The sequence below is a fragment of the Rhinolophus ferrumequinum genome, chromosome 5 (assembly GCF_004115265.2).
Source record: "Rhinolophus ferrumequinum isolate MPI-CBG mRhiFer1 chromosome 5, mRhiFer1_v1.p, whole genome shotgun sequence".
NCBI lineage: Eukaryota > Metazoa > Chordata > Mammalia > Chiroptera > Rhinolophidae > Rhinolophus > Rhinolophus ferrumequinum.
In genome coordinates, this window is record NC_046288.1 from 83,249,894 (window position 1) to 83,268,008 (window position 18,115).

Below are 18,115 nucleotides of genomic sequence, written 5' to 3' on the forward strand. Positions count from 1 at the left end.
GTGTTGCAGTCTCGGGTGTGTAAGAAATCTGGAGCGGCGGAGTAAATTTCACAGATGCGAGTATTGCCGAACCCGCCTCATGGCCTCACATATCTCTGAGTCTGTGGACAGATGTGCGGCTGCTGATCGCCCCGGCGTCCACAGCCCGACCCCTCCCGCCAGACCCCGGACGTCGTCCGGGTAATAAAGTTCCCGCTCTAGTAATTCATTTTCCTTAATCTGGACGCCCCTAATCTACAGCTTTTATTGCACCCAGTTAAAAGTCGAGGGAATTCGCAGTCCCTCCGCACTCGGATAATTACCCCTAAATGGCCACGGCAGCCCCTGTGTTTCCTGGAGATTAGAACCCCGCAGTCATCAATGGCCGGTCCGGGTGAGCCGCCAATCACCGCGGCTAGCTCTCTGGGAGCCGCCGGCCTGGGCCCCGGGATAAGAGGCCATAAAGCGGTGGCGCAGAAAACCGCCGAGCCTCGACCCGAGTTTGCATAGATCTGACGTCTCCCCACACCCCCCGACTCATTTTCCTCTATTTTTTAACAGCAAAAATAAAATCACGTTTCCCCCGAAATTGGCAAAATAAAAGTTCTCAAGCCCAGCCCGAAGGATCCACCCCAAGAACCGGCCTCTTTCCTCGACCCCCCACCCCCAAATGTGCCTTCCCCCCCTCCACGATCAGCGACCCGGAGATAGGGGCTGTTATTGTTTCCTCGGACGTTCTGTTTGAGGTCACGTTAAGGCCAGAGCAGTGTTTTGTTGACGTTTCTGTTGGTTTTATTTCAATAAGTTCTGTATCAAAAGGCCCCGGCGGCTCCTTCGCTCAGCGGGTCGCCAATATAGGTGCTGCAATTCTCCGGAGAGAAGTTCAGAGCGGGGCGGAAAAGTACCCGTCATGTATGAAAATCGATGATCGATTCCGGATAGCATTTTGTATTCTTAGTCTTAACATTTATATAGCCCCAGGAGTCTGGTCTTCAGGCAAACTTCAGCCCAGCGCTTAGCAAGAGACAAAGGAAGGCCCAGTTTCACGCAGAGGTAAAGTTTTGAAGATTGAAGCAGAGGAAGAAAATGAAAGTGTTTTAGAAAGCAATTAATATTATGTCTTTCTACTAGAATAAATGACCGTGCAGATTTTTTAAAACTGTTAAAGGAATATGTAAGAAATGACCTCAACTCAAACGATCGTGGTAGGGAAGAAGGGAGGCAGATAGTGGAGGGGGACAGAGAGAAACAGACACAGAAATTGACTGAAGAGAAAGGTACAAGAAGCGGTGGAAGGGAGAAACAGGAAAAGGGTACAGAAAAAAGGGAGGAGTGGGGAAGAGGGGCCATAAAGGAAGGGGAGAAGAGGGGAGGGCAGAAGAGGAGCGAGAACAAGGAAAAGTCACCCAGGAACCCAGAAAAAATAGAGACCCAAGGGAACCCAGACGGAGAGAAGCAGCTGGGGTTTGAGCGCGGAGGAAAGTTTCTCCCGCGCCCCTCCCCTCCTCTGCCCTCCGGGGGCCCCGCCCTGCCCTGCGCGCCCTGAGGCCCAGCGCGCCCCGGGGCAAGTCCGCAGGAGCACAGCCCAATGGATCGCGCCGGGCCCGCCCCCTCGCTCGCTGATTGGTCGCTTCCGCGCTGGCCTCGCCTTATTAACAAGTTCTCTGGGGAGCGGCGGCCCGACCCGGAGCCGGCTTGTGCGCCCGGGAACTCGGCCTGCACAGCGGCGCCAGCAGAGAGCCAGGCCCAGAGCGCCGGAGCTGGCCTTCCGGAGAGGGGCGGGAGGCACGCGCGGGATTGCCCGCGGGGCCAGGGCCCCGGGCGCTCCCAGAGGCCGGCCGCGCTCCCAGCCTGCCCAAAGCCCATGCCTGGCGGCTCACCCGTACTGCAGCTGGAGGTGGGGCCCGGCTCTGCATGGCCCCGGCTGCTGACATGACTTCTTTGCCACTCGGTGTCAAAGTGGAGGACTCCGCCTTCGGCAAGCCAGCGGGCGGCGGCGGGGGCCAGGCCCCCAGCACCACCACGGCCACGGCGGCCGCCATGGGCGCAGATGAGGAGGGGGCCAAACCCAAAGTGTCCCCGTCACTCTTGCCCTTCAGCGTGGAGGCGCTCATGGCCGACCACAGGAAGCCTGGGGCCAAGGAGAGCGCCCTGGCAGCCTCCGAGGGAGCACAGGCAGCGGGCGGCTCCGCGCAGCCCCTGGGCGCCCGGCCGGGGTCGCTGGGCGCCCCGGACGCGCCGTCCTCGCCGCGGCCGCTCGGCCATTTCTCAGTGGGAGGACTCCTCAAGCTGCCAGAAGATGCGCTCGTCAAAACCGAGAGCCCCGAAAAGTCCGAGAGGACCCCGTGGATGCAGAACCCCCGTTTCTCCCCGCCCCCGGCCAGTGAGTAGCCTGAACCCAGGCGACGGGGGAGGGGCCCAGGCGGGGATGCGGGACCCGAGGGCGCCAGGCCGCGCGCCGGCGCCTGCATGTCTCCGGCGTTTGCGTACCTGGAGCGGGTACCTGGAGCCGGTGCTGTCGATCCTTAGGTGGGGAGGTCGGCATTTTCGCACTCCCCACTCCCGCCCAGGAAGACGGTTCGACGCCTGGCTGAGGCCCAGCGCTCGGGCCACGGTCCACTTTCGCGAACTGCTTGTCTTTGCTAGGCGACCGTGCGGGTGGGACCTTACTTGCAGAACACGGGTGTCGGAGCACCCTCTCCTCCTGCCCTCACCAAACGACCACAGGAGTCCCTGCCCCTCGGTCTGACCCTAAGCCCTGCTACTTCGCCGTTACCCCAGCGGGTGGGTCCCAGTGGCGCGGACATCTTCCCTGAGCACAGAGTTTCACTTTCTCATAGTGGAAGTCTGGTGTTTCCCCCCGTCCCCCCATTAAAGTATCTCTGCCGGGAGGTTCTGAAGCTCTTGCAAAATTCCTCCACCCCCACTTCAAGTTTCAGGCAGATATTTGGTGCTCTGAGTGGATAGACCATTTGCGGGGAGGGGGACGCTCAGGTCCAGTGGAGGGGGCGGGGCACCAAGTCAATTAGTGGGAGGCGCCCCCTCTATCCGGTTGGAAGCTCTCAAATGTTAGGACTGGGCCATTGAAGGGACTCAGCCACCAAAGGTGCTTTCGGGGTCGTTCCAAGGCCTCGCGGCCCCCTGGCTTCTCTGCCCAGCGAACACGCTCGGAGATATTTCAGGAGCACGGGAAATTCCCAAGTTTTCCTCGTTTCCTCCGATTATTTTGCGCGGCATAATAGCAACCCGAATTCAATGGCGTGATTCTGAGGAATGATTTTTATCTGGGGATTAAACGTCTTTGAAAGGCCAGCCCCTCCCTGGGCCTAATGGCTGGAGAAGGTGGCCCAGCGCTGGGCAGTCGCTGCCGAAGGGAGTGCCCGCCCCTCAGGTGGCCCGGCGGAAAGCGAGTTGGGGGCCAACTGCTTCCCGGACTCTCAGTGGCCTCCAATGGGGAAGATGGGGGAACATAACAGGAGATTTCCTTTGACTCACATCCTGGTGGTCTGAGAGCCCAAAGGATCGTTTTTGTTGTTGTTTTTTTAAAAAGGCATGAAAAATGCATAATTAGGCAAAACCCGCATGGTGAAACATTTCAAATTTGAATTCATTTTACCCTAGAGGGAAGCTGCTGGGTAGGCAAAGCGTCCTTTCCAGAACTTGGGAATTTGGTTAGGACCTCTGCCCCAACGCTAAAGTCAGTGCTGTTCGGTCATCCTGGGCACAATTTGTCCCACGTTTTATCAGGTCCCAGCCACCCAGTGTGGCAGAGGTTGCCGGGCGGAACTGACCCAGCCCCTGAACTACAGGAGTCTTTTGCAGGGAGTGCTTACTTACCGCCCAACCTTGAGGTCTATTTTGAAGCCATAAGAGGAAGACAACTTCACACCATTGATCTCTGCAGACAACCACAGGTCGAGAAGAAGCCCCTTGCACACACACCCCCACACACATTTGAGTGTGACCTGAGGGCCTTGGTACTGGCGTGGAAGAGGCCCAAGAGACAATCGAGACAATCAGACGAAGCCCCGATCGAATTGAGCGCCTCTTCTTCCCTCGCCCCACCACTTGGCTATTTAAGAGACGTGGCCATGATATGACCTCCATGACAGCCGGCCTTGCTCCACCTCCAGCCCTGGGACTGCCCTTAGAACCCTGCAGGAACTCGCTGTTCCAAGGGGGAGTGGAGTTTGGAGATCTGGATGATGCCACACAGTGGCCTAGCCAAGCGCTGAGCACTTGGTGGACACAGATCAATGTTTGGCCAGCACATAAAATTAAATGTGGTCTTGGGCTGGGCGCGGGGCCCCTTTCTGCATGTTTCCCCAGGCTTATTAACACCCACCATCCCAAGGAGTACTGGCGGTGGGAGGAGGCCTGCCAAAGCGGCCATCTAGCATTCAGAGGGTTCCACTTCTTCCCGGTTACTATGTCCGGGCCTTGAACATGGGTATGTTTCACCTGAAATCTTAGTTTCTTCATTTCCAAAAAGTAGACCAGACCGTCTCCCCTGCTGGGTTGTGGTGGGATTTGAAGAAAGCATTTTCCAAATGCCTCGCACAGTGCCTGGCGCGGAAAATGAATCGCTGGCATGGTTATTGACTGTTCTTAATATTTTACCTCCTGTGCGGCTCTCTTAACTCCCTGCCTCTTTCTCTCTCGCCCTCCCCTGCCCCCAGGGCGGCTGAGCCCCCCGGCCTGCACCCTGCGCAAGCACAAGACCAACCGCAAGCCTCGGACGCCCTTCACGACCGCGCAACTGCTGGCACTGGAGCGCAAGTTCCGCCAGAAGCAGTACTTGTCCATCGCCGAGCGCGCCGAGTTCTCCAGTTCGCTCAGCCTCACCGAGACCCAAGTGAAGATCTGGTTCCAGAACCGCCGCGCCAAGGCCAAGAGACTGCAGGAGGCAGAGCTGGAGAAGCTGAAGATGGCCGCCAAGCCCATGCTGCCACCCGCTGCCTTTGGCCTCTCCTTCCCGCTCGGCGGCCCCGCGGCCGTAGCGGCTGCAGCGGGCGCCTCGCTCTATGGTGCCTCTGGCCCCTTCCAGCGTGCAGCGCTGCCGGTGGCGCCCGTGGGACTCTACACGGCCCACGTAGGCTACAGCATGTACCACCTGACATAGAAGGTCCCAGGGTCGCCTACCTGTAGCGCCAGCTGATTCCTCCAGCCTGGTCTTCTGCAAGCAGCAGCAGGGGCCGTCCCCAGCGAGCTCCCCTGTGCAGCACCGCCTGGCTTCTTTCCTTTAGCCCCCACACTGCTCGGTTTCTCCTGGGTTGCTCCCTGAGTTCATGCTCTGAAGTCTGATTCCCTCCCAAAAAGTGACTGGAAGGGTCCCGTATGCTTTTCTAGAACCTAGATCCTACCCCCTCCTCTCACAGATGGGGAAACTGAGGCCAGAGAGGTTAAGAACTGTATCCACTGTCTCCAGCAGAGTTAGTGGTTGGACGAGGCCTGGAGGCCGCATCTCCTGCATCGCCGCCTCCTGTCCTGACACCAGGAGGGAAAAGCACAGAGAAATTCATGTTTGAAGATTCTGGAAAGGAGAACAGTCAGTCAGAGAGGAAGACAAGAACACGCCAGAAGAGATGGATCGTGGTCCTTCCATTGGAACCCATAGAACTTCAACAGCAAAACATTTGCTTTGGGTGGGGGGATACACAGATGCATTACCAAGGTAGGTTGAAGGGATCGCTCTCTTACCAGTACCAGAAAAAACTGTAAAATAAAATTTAAAAATTCTGTTTCTATTTAACAGTACATGTGCGTGGCTCTCAAGAATCCCTTTGGAAGGGATTGGGTGTAATATACTGTATATTTGAAATTTTATTATCATTTATATTATAGCTATATTTGTTAAATAAATTAATTTTAAGCTACAAGACATGATCTCTGTACTGATTTATCCTTTATTTGAATTTTCCTTCTTGCCATCTCTTCATATGTACAATTGCTTTTCAGTGTGACAGTGGTGGTTTTGCACCAACAACTTTCAAAGGTGACAACAGGATATTCAGGGACAGAGGGGTGTGTGTGTTTTTTAACACACAGGACAGATCTGCGTTAGCAAAGTCAAGTGGAGAATTGAAGCAATTACCTAAGATAATTAGGCTCAATTTTCCAATTCACTTTAAGCTGAAATCGACACTTGCTCAGGCGACCCAGAACCGACTCTTTCTTTTTTCTCCCCTTTTAACCTGTCTATGAAAACAAAGCGAATCACCCAAATGGTTTGATGCCTGCAGACAGCTAATCCAGACAATTCCCACCCCTGCAAACCTGTTTTTCCCACAGGAGGCCAGGTGGGGGATGGAGGCATTGCTTTGCTTCTCTAAATCACCGCGCCGGTGTAGACCAGGTTTGTGGAACTAATTTCGAACTGCCAGAATGTGAGCGCCTTCACACACCCAATTACGACCCCTAAAAAAAAAATTACTGAAAACCCAGGGCGCCCACTTCCCGCCTTGGCGTGTCCTTTGCATGAGCCCTGCCTCTAAACTCTCACAAACTTGCTTTTTCTTTTATATAGAAGGTTAAACTCAGGCTTCCAGGAGAATATATTTGAGCGAGCGCCAAGTTTAGCCTTCTGGGGGGAATTCTGCAAGGATGTTGAAGGCAGAAAATGACCTCTTAGTCAATAAAGCCTACTATGTTCCAGACACCGCCGCTCTGCTCTTTTTCGGGTTGGGGGCCCTGGCTTAATTCTCACCAGATCTGCTCACGCCTCTCCCTGTCGCCCCGCCTCTGTCTCGTAGTGGCCGGCGCCTCCAAACTCCACGCGGGACAGCCCCGGGCAGCCTTTGCGGCGAGGCAAGCCTTTGCGGTGGGAGGCCAGCAGATCAAGGGTCGGTTAGAACCTGAAGTACCTGGCGTTGGACTGGGGGAGGGTGGACGTCTCCGCAGATAAGACACTGTTGCACAGTGTGGCAACCCAGGCCGGGGCGCCCTGCGCAGCTCTAGCCTCAGGGGCTGGAGGTCCGCCTAGGAATTCCAAGAGAGCGCAGGGTCGCGCCCGCGCACTCTGAGCCGGCGCTGGGCTCGTTCCGAGGTACGCTGGGTCTCGGATCCTTCAGCCTCCGTCGCTCAGGTAAAAGTGCCGTCCCAGCGGCTGAGGCTGCAGTCTGAACTTGTCACAGTTCCCCTCCCGAAGGGAAGAAAGGAAGCGAGCTTGCTGTGGAGTGCCACTCTGCGGCACCAGGTAGTCTGGGGAGCCCCTGTCCTCGGGGCTTCCAGAAGCGTGGCCAGAACCGGAATCTGGGCCTCGTCGTCCTCAAGAGAGCAGTTACACCTAAAAAGGCCTCAGACTCGCATGCCCACGCGGCTCTTTAAAGGCTTGGAGGGCTGAGGTACATGGCTGCTTCTTGCAGACACAGAAATGTTTTACCCCCTCGATAAACTAACCGACCCGAGTGGCAGCGCGCAGGTCACCCTGACTCCCACAAATCTTCCGGGTTCATTTCTGGAACACCCCCTGGCTACTCTCCTGTCCTGGGGATATCACTGAACTTGAAGTCAGACAAACCGATGTGGTCCATCCCAGTCCTGCCACTGACTGACCGCCTGACTTTGGGCAGAGAAGATCCTTTCGTCCCCTCGTCCCTCAGTGTTCTCCTCTGCAAAACGACCCTGGAATCCTTCCCCACCCACAGGATTTTGGGGAAGTGTCAACGAAACCCCGTGCAGAAGGGGCCCTGGGAACACCGGGTGGATCTGAATTTTCTCAGTTCACGGTGCGTCCGCAGCACCGGAGTGCTTTTAGCACGCGCTGGATAGGGGGAATGTCGGGACAGGATCCGGTGTCTCCTCCGACCCGGGCTCCCGGGCCCCCTGGCTCCTCCAAGCTTGGCAATTTAGGGTCCAGGCAAACTCAGAGCAACATAATTGCAGTAATGAGCAAGGGCTCGTGCTTTGCAGACGCGCGGCGGCTCCAGTGAGGCGGTAGCTGCAGGCGAGGCTGGCGCGCCCCCTTCCCCCACCCAGGGACTCAGCCCGGGTGGAAGAGGCCGCCGCCCCGGGATCCCGCCGCACCCGCCTTCGCCCCCATTGCCTGCCTTGGATCCGGGTTTCCTTCCACTTCTATGCACCCTCGTTTTCTCATTTTTATTTCTTTTCATAGAGTCCTTTCTTGCGCCCCCCCTTCCGTTTCCAAATTCCCTCTCTTCACAGGGCGTGCACACAGAAGGTGCTCAATAAATGTTTGCTGGATCCGAGCAGAGCGCTGGTGTGGGGTGAGGACCCTGAGCCACGTTCGGCGGGTCCGGCGAGAATTGGCGGCTGAGCCCCGGACACTGCTTCTCGTCCACCCTGCTCCTTCAAACTTGGTTGCTTATCAAGCGACTTAGGAGTGCGCAGGGGGTTCCCAGGCCTGGTCCTTTACAGATCAATTTCCTTCGTGGCAGGAAACACCAGATCAATCACGCGGAGTCTGCACCTACCGTGTCCACAGGGGTTCCAGCGCAAGCCGCCTGCTCCATGCCTCCCAACAACCGGAGATTTATTTTTTACTAAGGCGATGACTGCGGTCCAGAGAGGTTACCTGATTTTCCCAAGGTCACACAGCCCACAAGAGGCAGAGCAGAAATTCCAATACAGATTAGACGCCAGAATCCATGCTTTCCCCGCATTGCCCGTCTCCCTTTCCTTGAGGGTCACATAGTGCTTGTCTGGCTCTTTGGGGCTGGGAAAGGCCACCCAAGCGCCTGTGTCGCTGGAAAACGGGTCCTACGGAACCTCGGCCCTAATTACGAATTTAACTCCGTCATGCCCTGACAGTGAGCAATCCTCGGCCCTTGGGGAACAAGGAGGGCATCTCACCTGCCCTGCACGCCCTCTATGGGGTGTTTTCGTTTTGCTGGGGAGGAGACAGAAGCCTCAATCCGCAGACTCAGTTTCTGACCACGCTGGCAGGACCAAAGAGTCCCGCGCGCAGTCCGTGGCGTAGAAGCCCGGGCCAGGATGCGATTACCGGGTGGCAGGGGACCTGGGGCGCTCCTAGCTCCGCGCGTAGGTCGGTGGGGGCCCAGCAATCCGGGATCTGCAAGATCCCCCTGTAGTGACCCGTGGCCCGGAGGTGAGCCGGCCCGGCCCGGGCCTGCTCCCCTCCTGGAGCCCTCGGGGACGCAATGGGAAGCGGCGAGGAGAGGCTGAGGCCGCCTTTCAACTTGGCGGCTGGCGCCGGCCTGGCCGGGCCCCCGGGGCCCTGCGGCCTCCAGAGCTCGGTCCCCGCCCTCCCAGCGGCTCACACCGCGGCACAGCCAGGACGTTTCCCCAGCCCGGCGGTCCCTGGAAGCACCTTAACCTGTCCCCCACCCACGACCACCAAGTGTCCATTCTCCAGCGCGCTCCGGATTCCTCACTCCAGATTCGGATTTCCTTCTGCTCCACCGGACCATTCCCTCTCCCAGGGCGCACAGCACCCCTGCTCCAGGCCTAGGAGGACCCTCTCATCACACTGGCCTGCCTCCTCCACAGCGCCCTCCCGTGGCTCCGCCGGCCCACAGTTTCTGCTCTTTGCAGCACCCGGGCCTGAGCCGGACTGGGCTCCCTCCGCAACAGAGCTTGCGCGCGGGCGGGCGCGGACACACACACACACACACACACACACACACACAGACACACACCCCATCAACGCATACACAGTGCACCAACATACACCACAAGAAACACATCTAGCACACACATACAAAAACCGTGCAACACACATGTAAAACTAAGACACGTACAAAAGCAGTAGACATCACCAACCATACACACACACACACACACACACACGTGCGCGCACGCACACACAGCCAGCAAATACACACATCCAGAAAATACCTTCCAAACAACACCTTCCAAACACATGCAGTGCAAGACACATCACATATACACACACAACCAAACACAGACACCCAACCACACACAACCAACATATGGTGCACCCACTGTAGACACAAAACTAACACCCACACCCACAATCCACACACACATCCTAATAAACACACAGCCCATTGATAGAGGCAAGTATATACCCTCACGGTCACCACCCTCCAACACCCGTGCAGGAGTTCTGCCACCTAGGACCTGGTGGCACTGGCAGGCACACATAATCTTGGGAGAGAAGACCCTGAGATAGTCGATGATTCGGAGGAGTTAAAGCGGAGGCTGAGTGAAACACTGGAAGCCGCTGGGAGACTGGGTCGCGGAGCTCCACTCCTGTGAGCAGCTCAGAGCACACGGGTGGGTGCGGTGTGGGAGATTTGGTGGGTGGAGAAGGAACCCCGGCGCGGGGTATGTGAGAGTCTTGTGTGTGGAGTCAAACCAAAGAGGCAGACCTTTCCTGGGAGGCAGTGAGGAGGATGGCTTGAGGGCCCACCTGGAGCTCCGTGGAGATTTCAGCAATCCTTTCTCCTCCTAGGGCTCCTTCTCTGGGACGCCCCGCTGCCCCACCTCCATCTGGCACACCGGCCTTCTCCGTCTGGTCTCCTCAGTGAGTCTCAGAATGCCTTCCCAGGAACCAGATCCCATGCTTTGCTCTTGTTGGCTGAACACAGGCCCAGGACTTGGACTGTCCATGCAGTCACCCAGCCCCCACCCCACCCCCACCCCGGACGGAGAAGGCAGTGCTTGGAGAAGCAGCCCGCTCAGCGGTGTTTAGGACCGTGTGGGGATCGCCTGCCTGGAGTCAGACCGCCTGGTCTCACGAACTCTGGTTTTGGCACTTAGTAATTGTGTGACCTTGGGCACGTTGCTTAACCTCTGTGAGCCTATGAGTCTGGAATCCAGGTTTCCGCATTTCTGGATGGTGGTCTCTAACACGTTACTGCGGTTCTACTCCTAAAGCCAGGCTTGGCTGTCAGGGCTTGGAGCACTGAAGTGAGGGTGTAATAAGACGTGTCTTTGGGGTAGTTAAAAGCAGATTCAACGCCTGTTCTTAATTCCGGGCCTGACTGGGGAGGGACCTAAGGAAGGACCCTGGACCTGAGACTCTGAGTTGGTTGGGGCAGCACCCCGCCTTGCAGCCTTTTGCTCTCCATTTCACTGGCGAGGAGGCTGGCTCCAGGCGGGCACTGAGCGGACGAGGCTGGTTCCAGCCGGCGGCTGTGGGACCACAGGGGCTGCCTGCTTCCCCACCCGAGGGGAATGGGTTTTGACAGACACCATGGGGCTGCAATCTGATTGGGGGTCTCTTCAAGCTGCGTGGCAGGGCTCTGCAGACTGCATTTGCAATGTTTAAGGGGGACAGGTTGGGGTGGTGTGGGCACGACATCAAAATCTCCCGAGAGGGGCCATTTCCTTGTCTCGCCCTCCCTGGCACCTTCCAGACTCCCGCGCGGCACAGCCCTGTCCCTTTGTCGCCGCTCAGATGAGCTGCCCTGAGGGTGGGCTGAACTCTGGCGCTTTGGGGTGCTACTTAAAATAAGATACCCCCGTTTTCTCTCTGATGACTGCCCTTGATCCCCCGGTGGCAACCGGGGGCTCCGGCAACAGAGAAACGACCAGCGTCAGGGCCACACCGGCTGGAAACGAATGTTTGGGGCAGGCTGAATGACCTACCTCTCGAGTTCTCTGAGACTCAGGCTCCACTTCTGTTAAATGGGCACAATAATGACTCCTGATAGGGAGAGAGAGAAAGGGACAGACCCCATTCTGTTGGTCTGTGAAGTCACCTGCATTTCCAGCTGGGGGGAGGGGAATCACAGCGGACCTGTCCCTTCTGATTTGACAGCAGCTGATACGACTGAGCCCTTGCATGCTCCAGGACCATTGCAAGCACTCCACGTGGACCACGCGGACGAATCCCCCTTATCAGGCAGGCGTGCACCTTTGGCATCCTCGCATCACAGACCAGGAATCGGAGGCATAAAGTTGAATGACTCAGGTAAGATCTCTCAGTTAGTGAGAGCTGGGGCAGTGCTTCTAACCCAGGCAGCCTTTGGCTGTCACCTAGCTTCTCTCAGCTTCAGTTTCCTGGTGAGCGGAACGGAATTACCACCAGGCTGGTGCAGAGGAAGCTGTGGGTGACTCCAACTGGAATATGCTTTGAGAATCTGGAGCGCAGGCAGCACGGGTTGGGGTGGGGGGACGCGGATGGCTCTGTTCGTGCTCTCTGTCGTTGGCCTCGAGGCCCCTCTGGCCACTTGAAAGTCGGGAAGTTCCAATTCCTGGAGGGGATTGACATGCGGGGCAGGTGTGAGGCTGGAGGGATGCGCGGGCGGAAGCGGAGGGATGTTTCGTCCCTGGACGGTGACGGGAAGGATGAAAGACTATGCATCACTGTGGGCCCAGAAAGAAGAGCGTTTCCTCCTTTAATCGTCTCCCTACAACTCAAGCACTCTTATGGCTCATACTCCAAGTGAGGAAACCAAGGCACAGAGCAGGGAAGTGACTCACCAAAGGTCACACAGGTGTCTAAGACCCAATCTGTGTTCTCCACCAACCACCGCTGTTACCTTAGCTGAAAGCAGAAAATCATCCCAATGATGAGTTTGGCCGACTGGGGACCCTGAGGCGTGGATGCCCAGGCTGGAGCGCGTGGAGAAGCCTCCTCCAGCCAGTAGAGACTCACCAGGCCTCCTTGTTCTTTGCACATCCCCCAACCCACATCATGGGACTTGGGGAAAGCGTTCTGGACGCCGCCTTAGAGAAGTGCTGTTGGCACCAATGGGATCAGTGTCCTCACTGACAGAGCAGAAAACGGAGGATGGAAAGGGTCCCGTGATCTGGTGATCTGGCCAAGGTCGCAGAAAGTCTGGGCAGAGCCCGGACCCCCAATTTTAGTACAGTGTTCTTTTATTAATGCATTCATGTCAATGAACAGGACAACACACTAACAAATAAATATAAATTTAAGGTGGAAATGAATGCTTCTAAGGGAGATAGGAACGGGGCGCCGATTTAGAAGCACAGGCAGACTGCTCTGAGGAGGTGACTTGTGAGCTGGGACCCAAAGGATGACGAGGAGCCTGGAGTTCTGAAAGGAGCCAAGGGAAGGATCTTTCATGGAGAGGGAATGGCAAGTGCAAAGGTCCTGAGGCAGGAACAAGGCCAGCCAGGCTGCAGCTGGCCTCTGGTGAGTTTAGAGCAGGCGGCCTACAGGGTCCGCTTTGCATTTTCTGAAGCTCTGGGCAGCCTTAGTGAGGAGAACGGTGAGAGCCGAGTAGGAGGGTCCACGGACTCAAGTTAGAGGGGAAGCGTCGGTGGCTTGGACCAGGGTGGCTTCTAGAGAGATGCTTTTTCTTTGGTGAACCACCTTTTCTTTGGTGAACCCCCTTTTCTTCTGTGCCATCCCCTCCCCATCTCCCACCACCGAAAGTGCATGAGGAGTTTTGAGAAGCTTCGCCCCAGGTCCCAACAACATTTCTCTTCCCTCCGGAGCTTACTCGGATTCGAAACCCTGCACCCGGGCCCCAGCTCCCGCCCTGGAGTCCCCTGAACTTCGCTGTGCTAGCCCGAAGCCAGCTGGGGCTCAGCTGTGGGGCGGAGTTGGCAGCAGACACCCCCGCCCCCCACCGCGACCGCAGCTCCCAACTCTGCTCGCTTGCCCCTCCCTCTGACACCCGGCAGCTCCCGCCGCCCAGCTGTGCACCAGCTGCGCGGCCCGCTAAGCCACTGCTCCCCAGTTCAACTGTCCTTCAGGCCTGTCCCGTGCCCATCTCGCAGATTAGGAAACTGAGGCCTGGACGCCAGAGAAGGAAGGTCGTTGCCGGAGGTTGAGCAGGTACCAGTGTCAGACCCTGCGCCAAACGCCTGATGAGCACGGTCCCATTTAATCCTCACACAAGCGGGGCCACATAAGTAGGGTAATAATTGTTATCCCATTGCACGCATGAACACGCTACTGCTCAGAGAAGTGAAGGAACTTGCCCATGGTCACACAGCTAGACCAGATTCCTACCCGCAAAATCAAGCTAGGCGCCCAGGGCACAGAATGAAAGGAAACACTCAGTCTCAAGTTGTACAAGAGCAGGGTGGGCACCTGGAGAGGGCAGATGACATCAGAGTGAAGGCACTTTCTCTTCAGCTATCTGAATGAATGTCTCAACTCTGCTACCTTGGTGTCATTATTGTGCCCATTTAACAGAAGTGGAGCCTGAGTCTGTCTTCCCCCCAAAGACTTCATTTATGCTCCTATTCTTGCACCTAGTACATCTGTCAATCTCCTCTCTTCCTGTGAGCTATGTCAAGGCCAGCTATGGTTTGACAGACTTTTTATTTTTTATGCCAGTGCCCAGTATAGTATGTCTGGGGTGGGGAAGCAAGGACCCCATCCCCTAAATGAGCACCTACTCTGAGCCAGATTCTGTGCCAGGCACCCAACAGGCATTATGTCACTTAAAACATCATGGCCTTTAAAGGAAAATGTTGTCTTTATTTCTTTTCACAGATGGGTTACCTGAAGTTCAGAGAGGTTAAGTGATGCACCCAGTAGCTTCTGGTTGAACCCTCAGGAACCTGGTCTCCGGACCTAGATCCCCAGTTTTTTTATTGTTCTCAGGGGTCTCCAAGGAGAAGTGCAGAGGTGGAGGCTGAGCTGGAAACTTCACCAGGCAGTGACTGGCAGAGACGCGGGACGCAGCAAGGCACCACCTCGAACCTTCCCCAGCACTTCTGTTGTGCCTGTGCCATGGCCTCCATTTTTGGAAGTCGAGCCCTGGGTCTGACATCAGAGGTCCCTTGATAGCTCTGTTGGGGGAGGCAGGGTCAGGATGCGAGGAACCCTGAAAGGACATTCTTCTTGCTTCACTTTGGTCCCAATTTCTTTTCCCTTTCTTGTCTCTCATTTTATTTTCAATGTGGTGAATCTAATGTACTCTGTTAGGTGGTGTACAGTGCCCAGTACAGTTCCTGGAACACTTGTTCATGTAGTAAATGTTTATTGTGCCAGCTGGCCGTGGGAGGTGCTAGGGACCATGCTGTCACCGAATAAAGTCCACGTCCCTGAGCAGCTCAGGATGAGAGTGGAAGCTGCTGACACCAAGGATGAAATGAAAGGTAATGCTTTCGTTATACCAGGTGGTTTATAAAACAGCCTGGGACTGGGAGTGGGGGCCTCCCTGAGGAGGAGACTTAGGGGACATTTGAATGGAATAAAGGACATCCAGGCCAAGAGATCAGCAAGTGCAAAGACCCCCCCCCATCAACAACGCAGGTCGAATTTCAAGACAGACCTGGGTCATTCTGTAAGACCCCGTTGACTGCAGAGGAACTGGCTTCAGGAGACCGCCTACATCTCGGCCTGCATCCCACCAGCACATCCATGAAAGGAGGGGCGAGGCAAGCGGTTGGGATAAGAAATGTCCCGGTGCTGGCTGGAAATAGCAGAGCCATACGAAGATGGAGGGATGTCGCTGTTTTATTCAGAGAGGCCCCTGGGCAGGTGAGGAAGTGTTGGTTAATCTATAGTTTGGAAGTACTCATTTATCTTGGGGGGGGGTCTTCATTTTCCTGCGTAAAATCTGCTCTTTCTGAATGAGATTCTAAAGTTGCCTGGGTCCTTGTTTCCATCGGTCAGGGCGCCCACTGCTGTTTCCATCTGCAGCCAGGTGGTTCCCCCACAGCACCCAGGCCAGGCCACCGGGATCGACTTGCAGGATCCATTCTGATTTCATTGTCCTCATGCTGGACTGGCTTCATGGGCCTGTGAACAGTGCAGTCCCAGGGATCTACTCTCCAAAGGGCCCCATTCTTGGGGTTTAATGCTGCAGTCACCATCGTGCTTTTTTTTTCCCCCCACACAAATTACTACCTGGCAGCAGAGGATGTGCTTATGTTTCCTTATTCTCTGTTTCTCCCTCACTTAACTCTTAGTACTATGAGGGCAGTGACTTTGTATAGCTCCTGGCTGAATCCCCAGCATCTAGAACGTGCATAGTAGGGCTTTGATATTTATTAATTAAATGAAGAATGATGGTCTCATACACTGGAGCAGAGGCTCTGAGGCTCTAGGCCCCACAGGTCCCAGTAAAGCAATTGGGTGGCAAACTGGGACCCTTGACTTGAGCCCAGTTCTCGGTCTCTGTCCTCACTGCTGCCCATTTCTCTGAGGACACCCTAGGGGTCCTGGATGCCCAGGAGACAGAAAGATGGGTGCTGAGAAGTCAGCAGCCTCCGATCTGACAGCTGGCCCTGGAAGCTCCCAGAACTCCAGTTTGGGGATAGATGGTAAAGGAGGAAAGTCGGCCATCGTTTTCGTGTAGGTCTGCCAGCTCCCACTCATACCTTGCTATTATACTTACCTGTCCAGAGCCAAGGCAGGACACCTTGAGATTCAAAGCAGGCATGGGCTTGGGGTGACAGCGCTTCCTGAGCAAGGAATGGAAGGGGAATGCCAGTCTCTGAAGCTGGGAATCTGGGTTCAAATGCTGGCCCCTCACTCATTGTCCATGTGACCTAGGGCACTTTTGCTATTTTCTTCAGTTATCAGTCTTTCCATCTGTATGATGGGCATTATAATACTTCCTGCCTCTGGGATTAAATGAGTTGATGAAATGTGATACAGTGACAGGGATTTGATAAGCCAACAGGGTTATCAGGCTCCTGGGACTCAGAAGCCAGAAAGCCTGAGGCTTCTGCTGTTTCCTGCCACCCTACCCGCCCCCCCCCCACCCCCAAGATCAGCCAGGGTGGGAGAGAAAAGAGAGGAGGGGAAATACTGGGGGAAAGTTCACACAGACACCTGCACTCATAGCTCCTAGACCCTCGCCCAAACCAGACAAGCTGACACAGCAGAGGTTAGGAGTGCGTTTTGCCAAATAAGGAGCCAAGCCCAGAAATACTGAGGGATTTACCCAAGGTTACACCATCAGGAACGGGCTAGAATTAGCCCTGGATGTTTGGATTCCTGGGCCCTGTGCTATATTCCATCACATTTGCACAGGGCACTGTTTTTCCTTGCATCATCCTTCTGTATTACAGCTGCTGCTTTTTTTGTTTGTTTTTCATGATTTGGAGCCTTAAGACATAATAACTAGTTCAACCCTATTTTATCGCTGTTCATTGGCCAGGGCACAGCCATGAAACTGCAGGGCTCTCACAGAAGCTTTCGCCAGGCCCTGTTTCCAGTCTGTGCTGTCTGTGAGATAACTATTGACAAGGATTTCCCAGACGTGGTCAAAGTGCAGGTGAGGAAATCCCACTAGGATGAAATTATGTTCAGAGCCATTGATGTCGTCAGCGTTTCAGTTCTCTCCTGTGCATGTGGTTGGGGGAAAGGAAGAGTGATTTCTGTTTGCTGAGCACCTAATGGGTTCCTCTCTCCTATTCCTTAATATTCAAATCAACAACTGGGAAGATGGACGTCTTGCCCTTGTCATTCAGGGAATACGGGAGCCCAAGGTGGGTGAGTCAGTGGCTCAAATCACACAGTAAATGAGCCAATATTTGGAATTCAAATTAAGTTCTGTGTGACGCTAACGCACAGGTCCTTTCGGTTCACCCAACCACACTTGCTTCAAATGCCTTTTGAACACATGAATAAGCTCTGAAAGCACTCTGGAAGTGACTGCGAAACTACAAGTCAAGGAAAACACTTATAAGAAGAAGAAAGAAGGGTTTTTAAGCAAACAAAAAACAAACCACCCCCTAACGCGCTCCCGGTGTTGATGGTTTGCACTGGAGACACAGTTATTATACAGAAACAGAAACTCTTAAAAACAGCCTTTGGACTTGTTAATAATAGGCTGGTAAGAGAATGCTAATGAAATGTTATTCGTTTTTTTCTTGTTAAAATCTCATTTCAAATAATTCCGTTCGTCATCCATTTTTTACGGGGAACGAAAACAAATGTTTTCCAAAGCTTCAAACCCAAATCTCTGTGTGGCTTTCTTGTTTTAAGCTAAATATTCCATGTCTTTTTCCCAGCTGGGAATTCCTTCCCCTGTTGTTCTGTTCCTCCAGGTCCTGCACGTCTCGCTGGTCCAACCCTTCACTGTCCTCAGATGCGAGCCCTGTCCTGATAGAGTCCGAGTCCTGGGTTCAAATCCCAAATCCTTTTTTCGTTAACCATTCAAATATTCGTTTTGTTTGGATCACAGCCGTATATACTTAAACACACTCCCACTGTAAAATAAGCACTGTAAAATATATAAGTGTATAGAGCATGTTTCCACTCTCCTCTCCAGAGATTACTGGGTTTTCAAAGTGGTTTTTAGAATTA

General features: G+C 54.9%; 1 protein-coding gene across 1 annotated transcript; it reads left to right on the plus strand.

Moving 5' to 3' along the window:
- The first annotated feature begins 1,668 nt into the window (after positions 1-1,668).
- On the plus strand, positions 1,669-5,530 carry MSX1 (msh homeobox 1). The gene is made up of 2 exons (XM_033105342.1): positions 1,669-2,362; positions 4,659-5,530. Exons 1-2 carry the CDS (start codon positions 1,894-1,896, stop codon positions 5,099-5,101), a joined length of 912 nt encoding a protein of 303 aa, XP_032961233.1. The 5' UTR covers positions 1,669-1,893; the 3' UTR covers positions 5,102-5,530.
- The last annotated feature ends 12,585 nt before the right edge of the window (positions 5,531-18,115 follow it).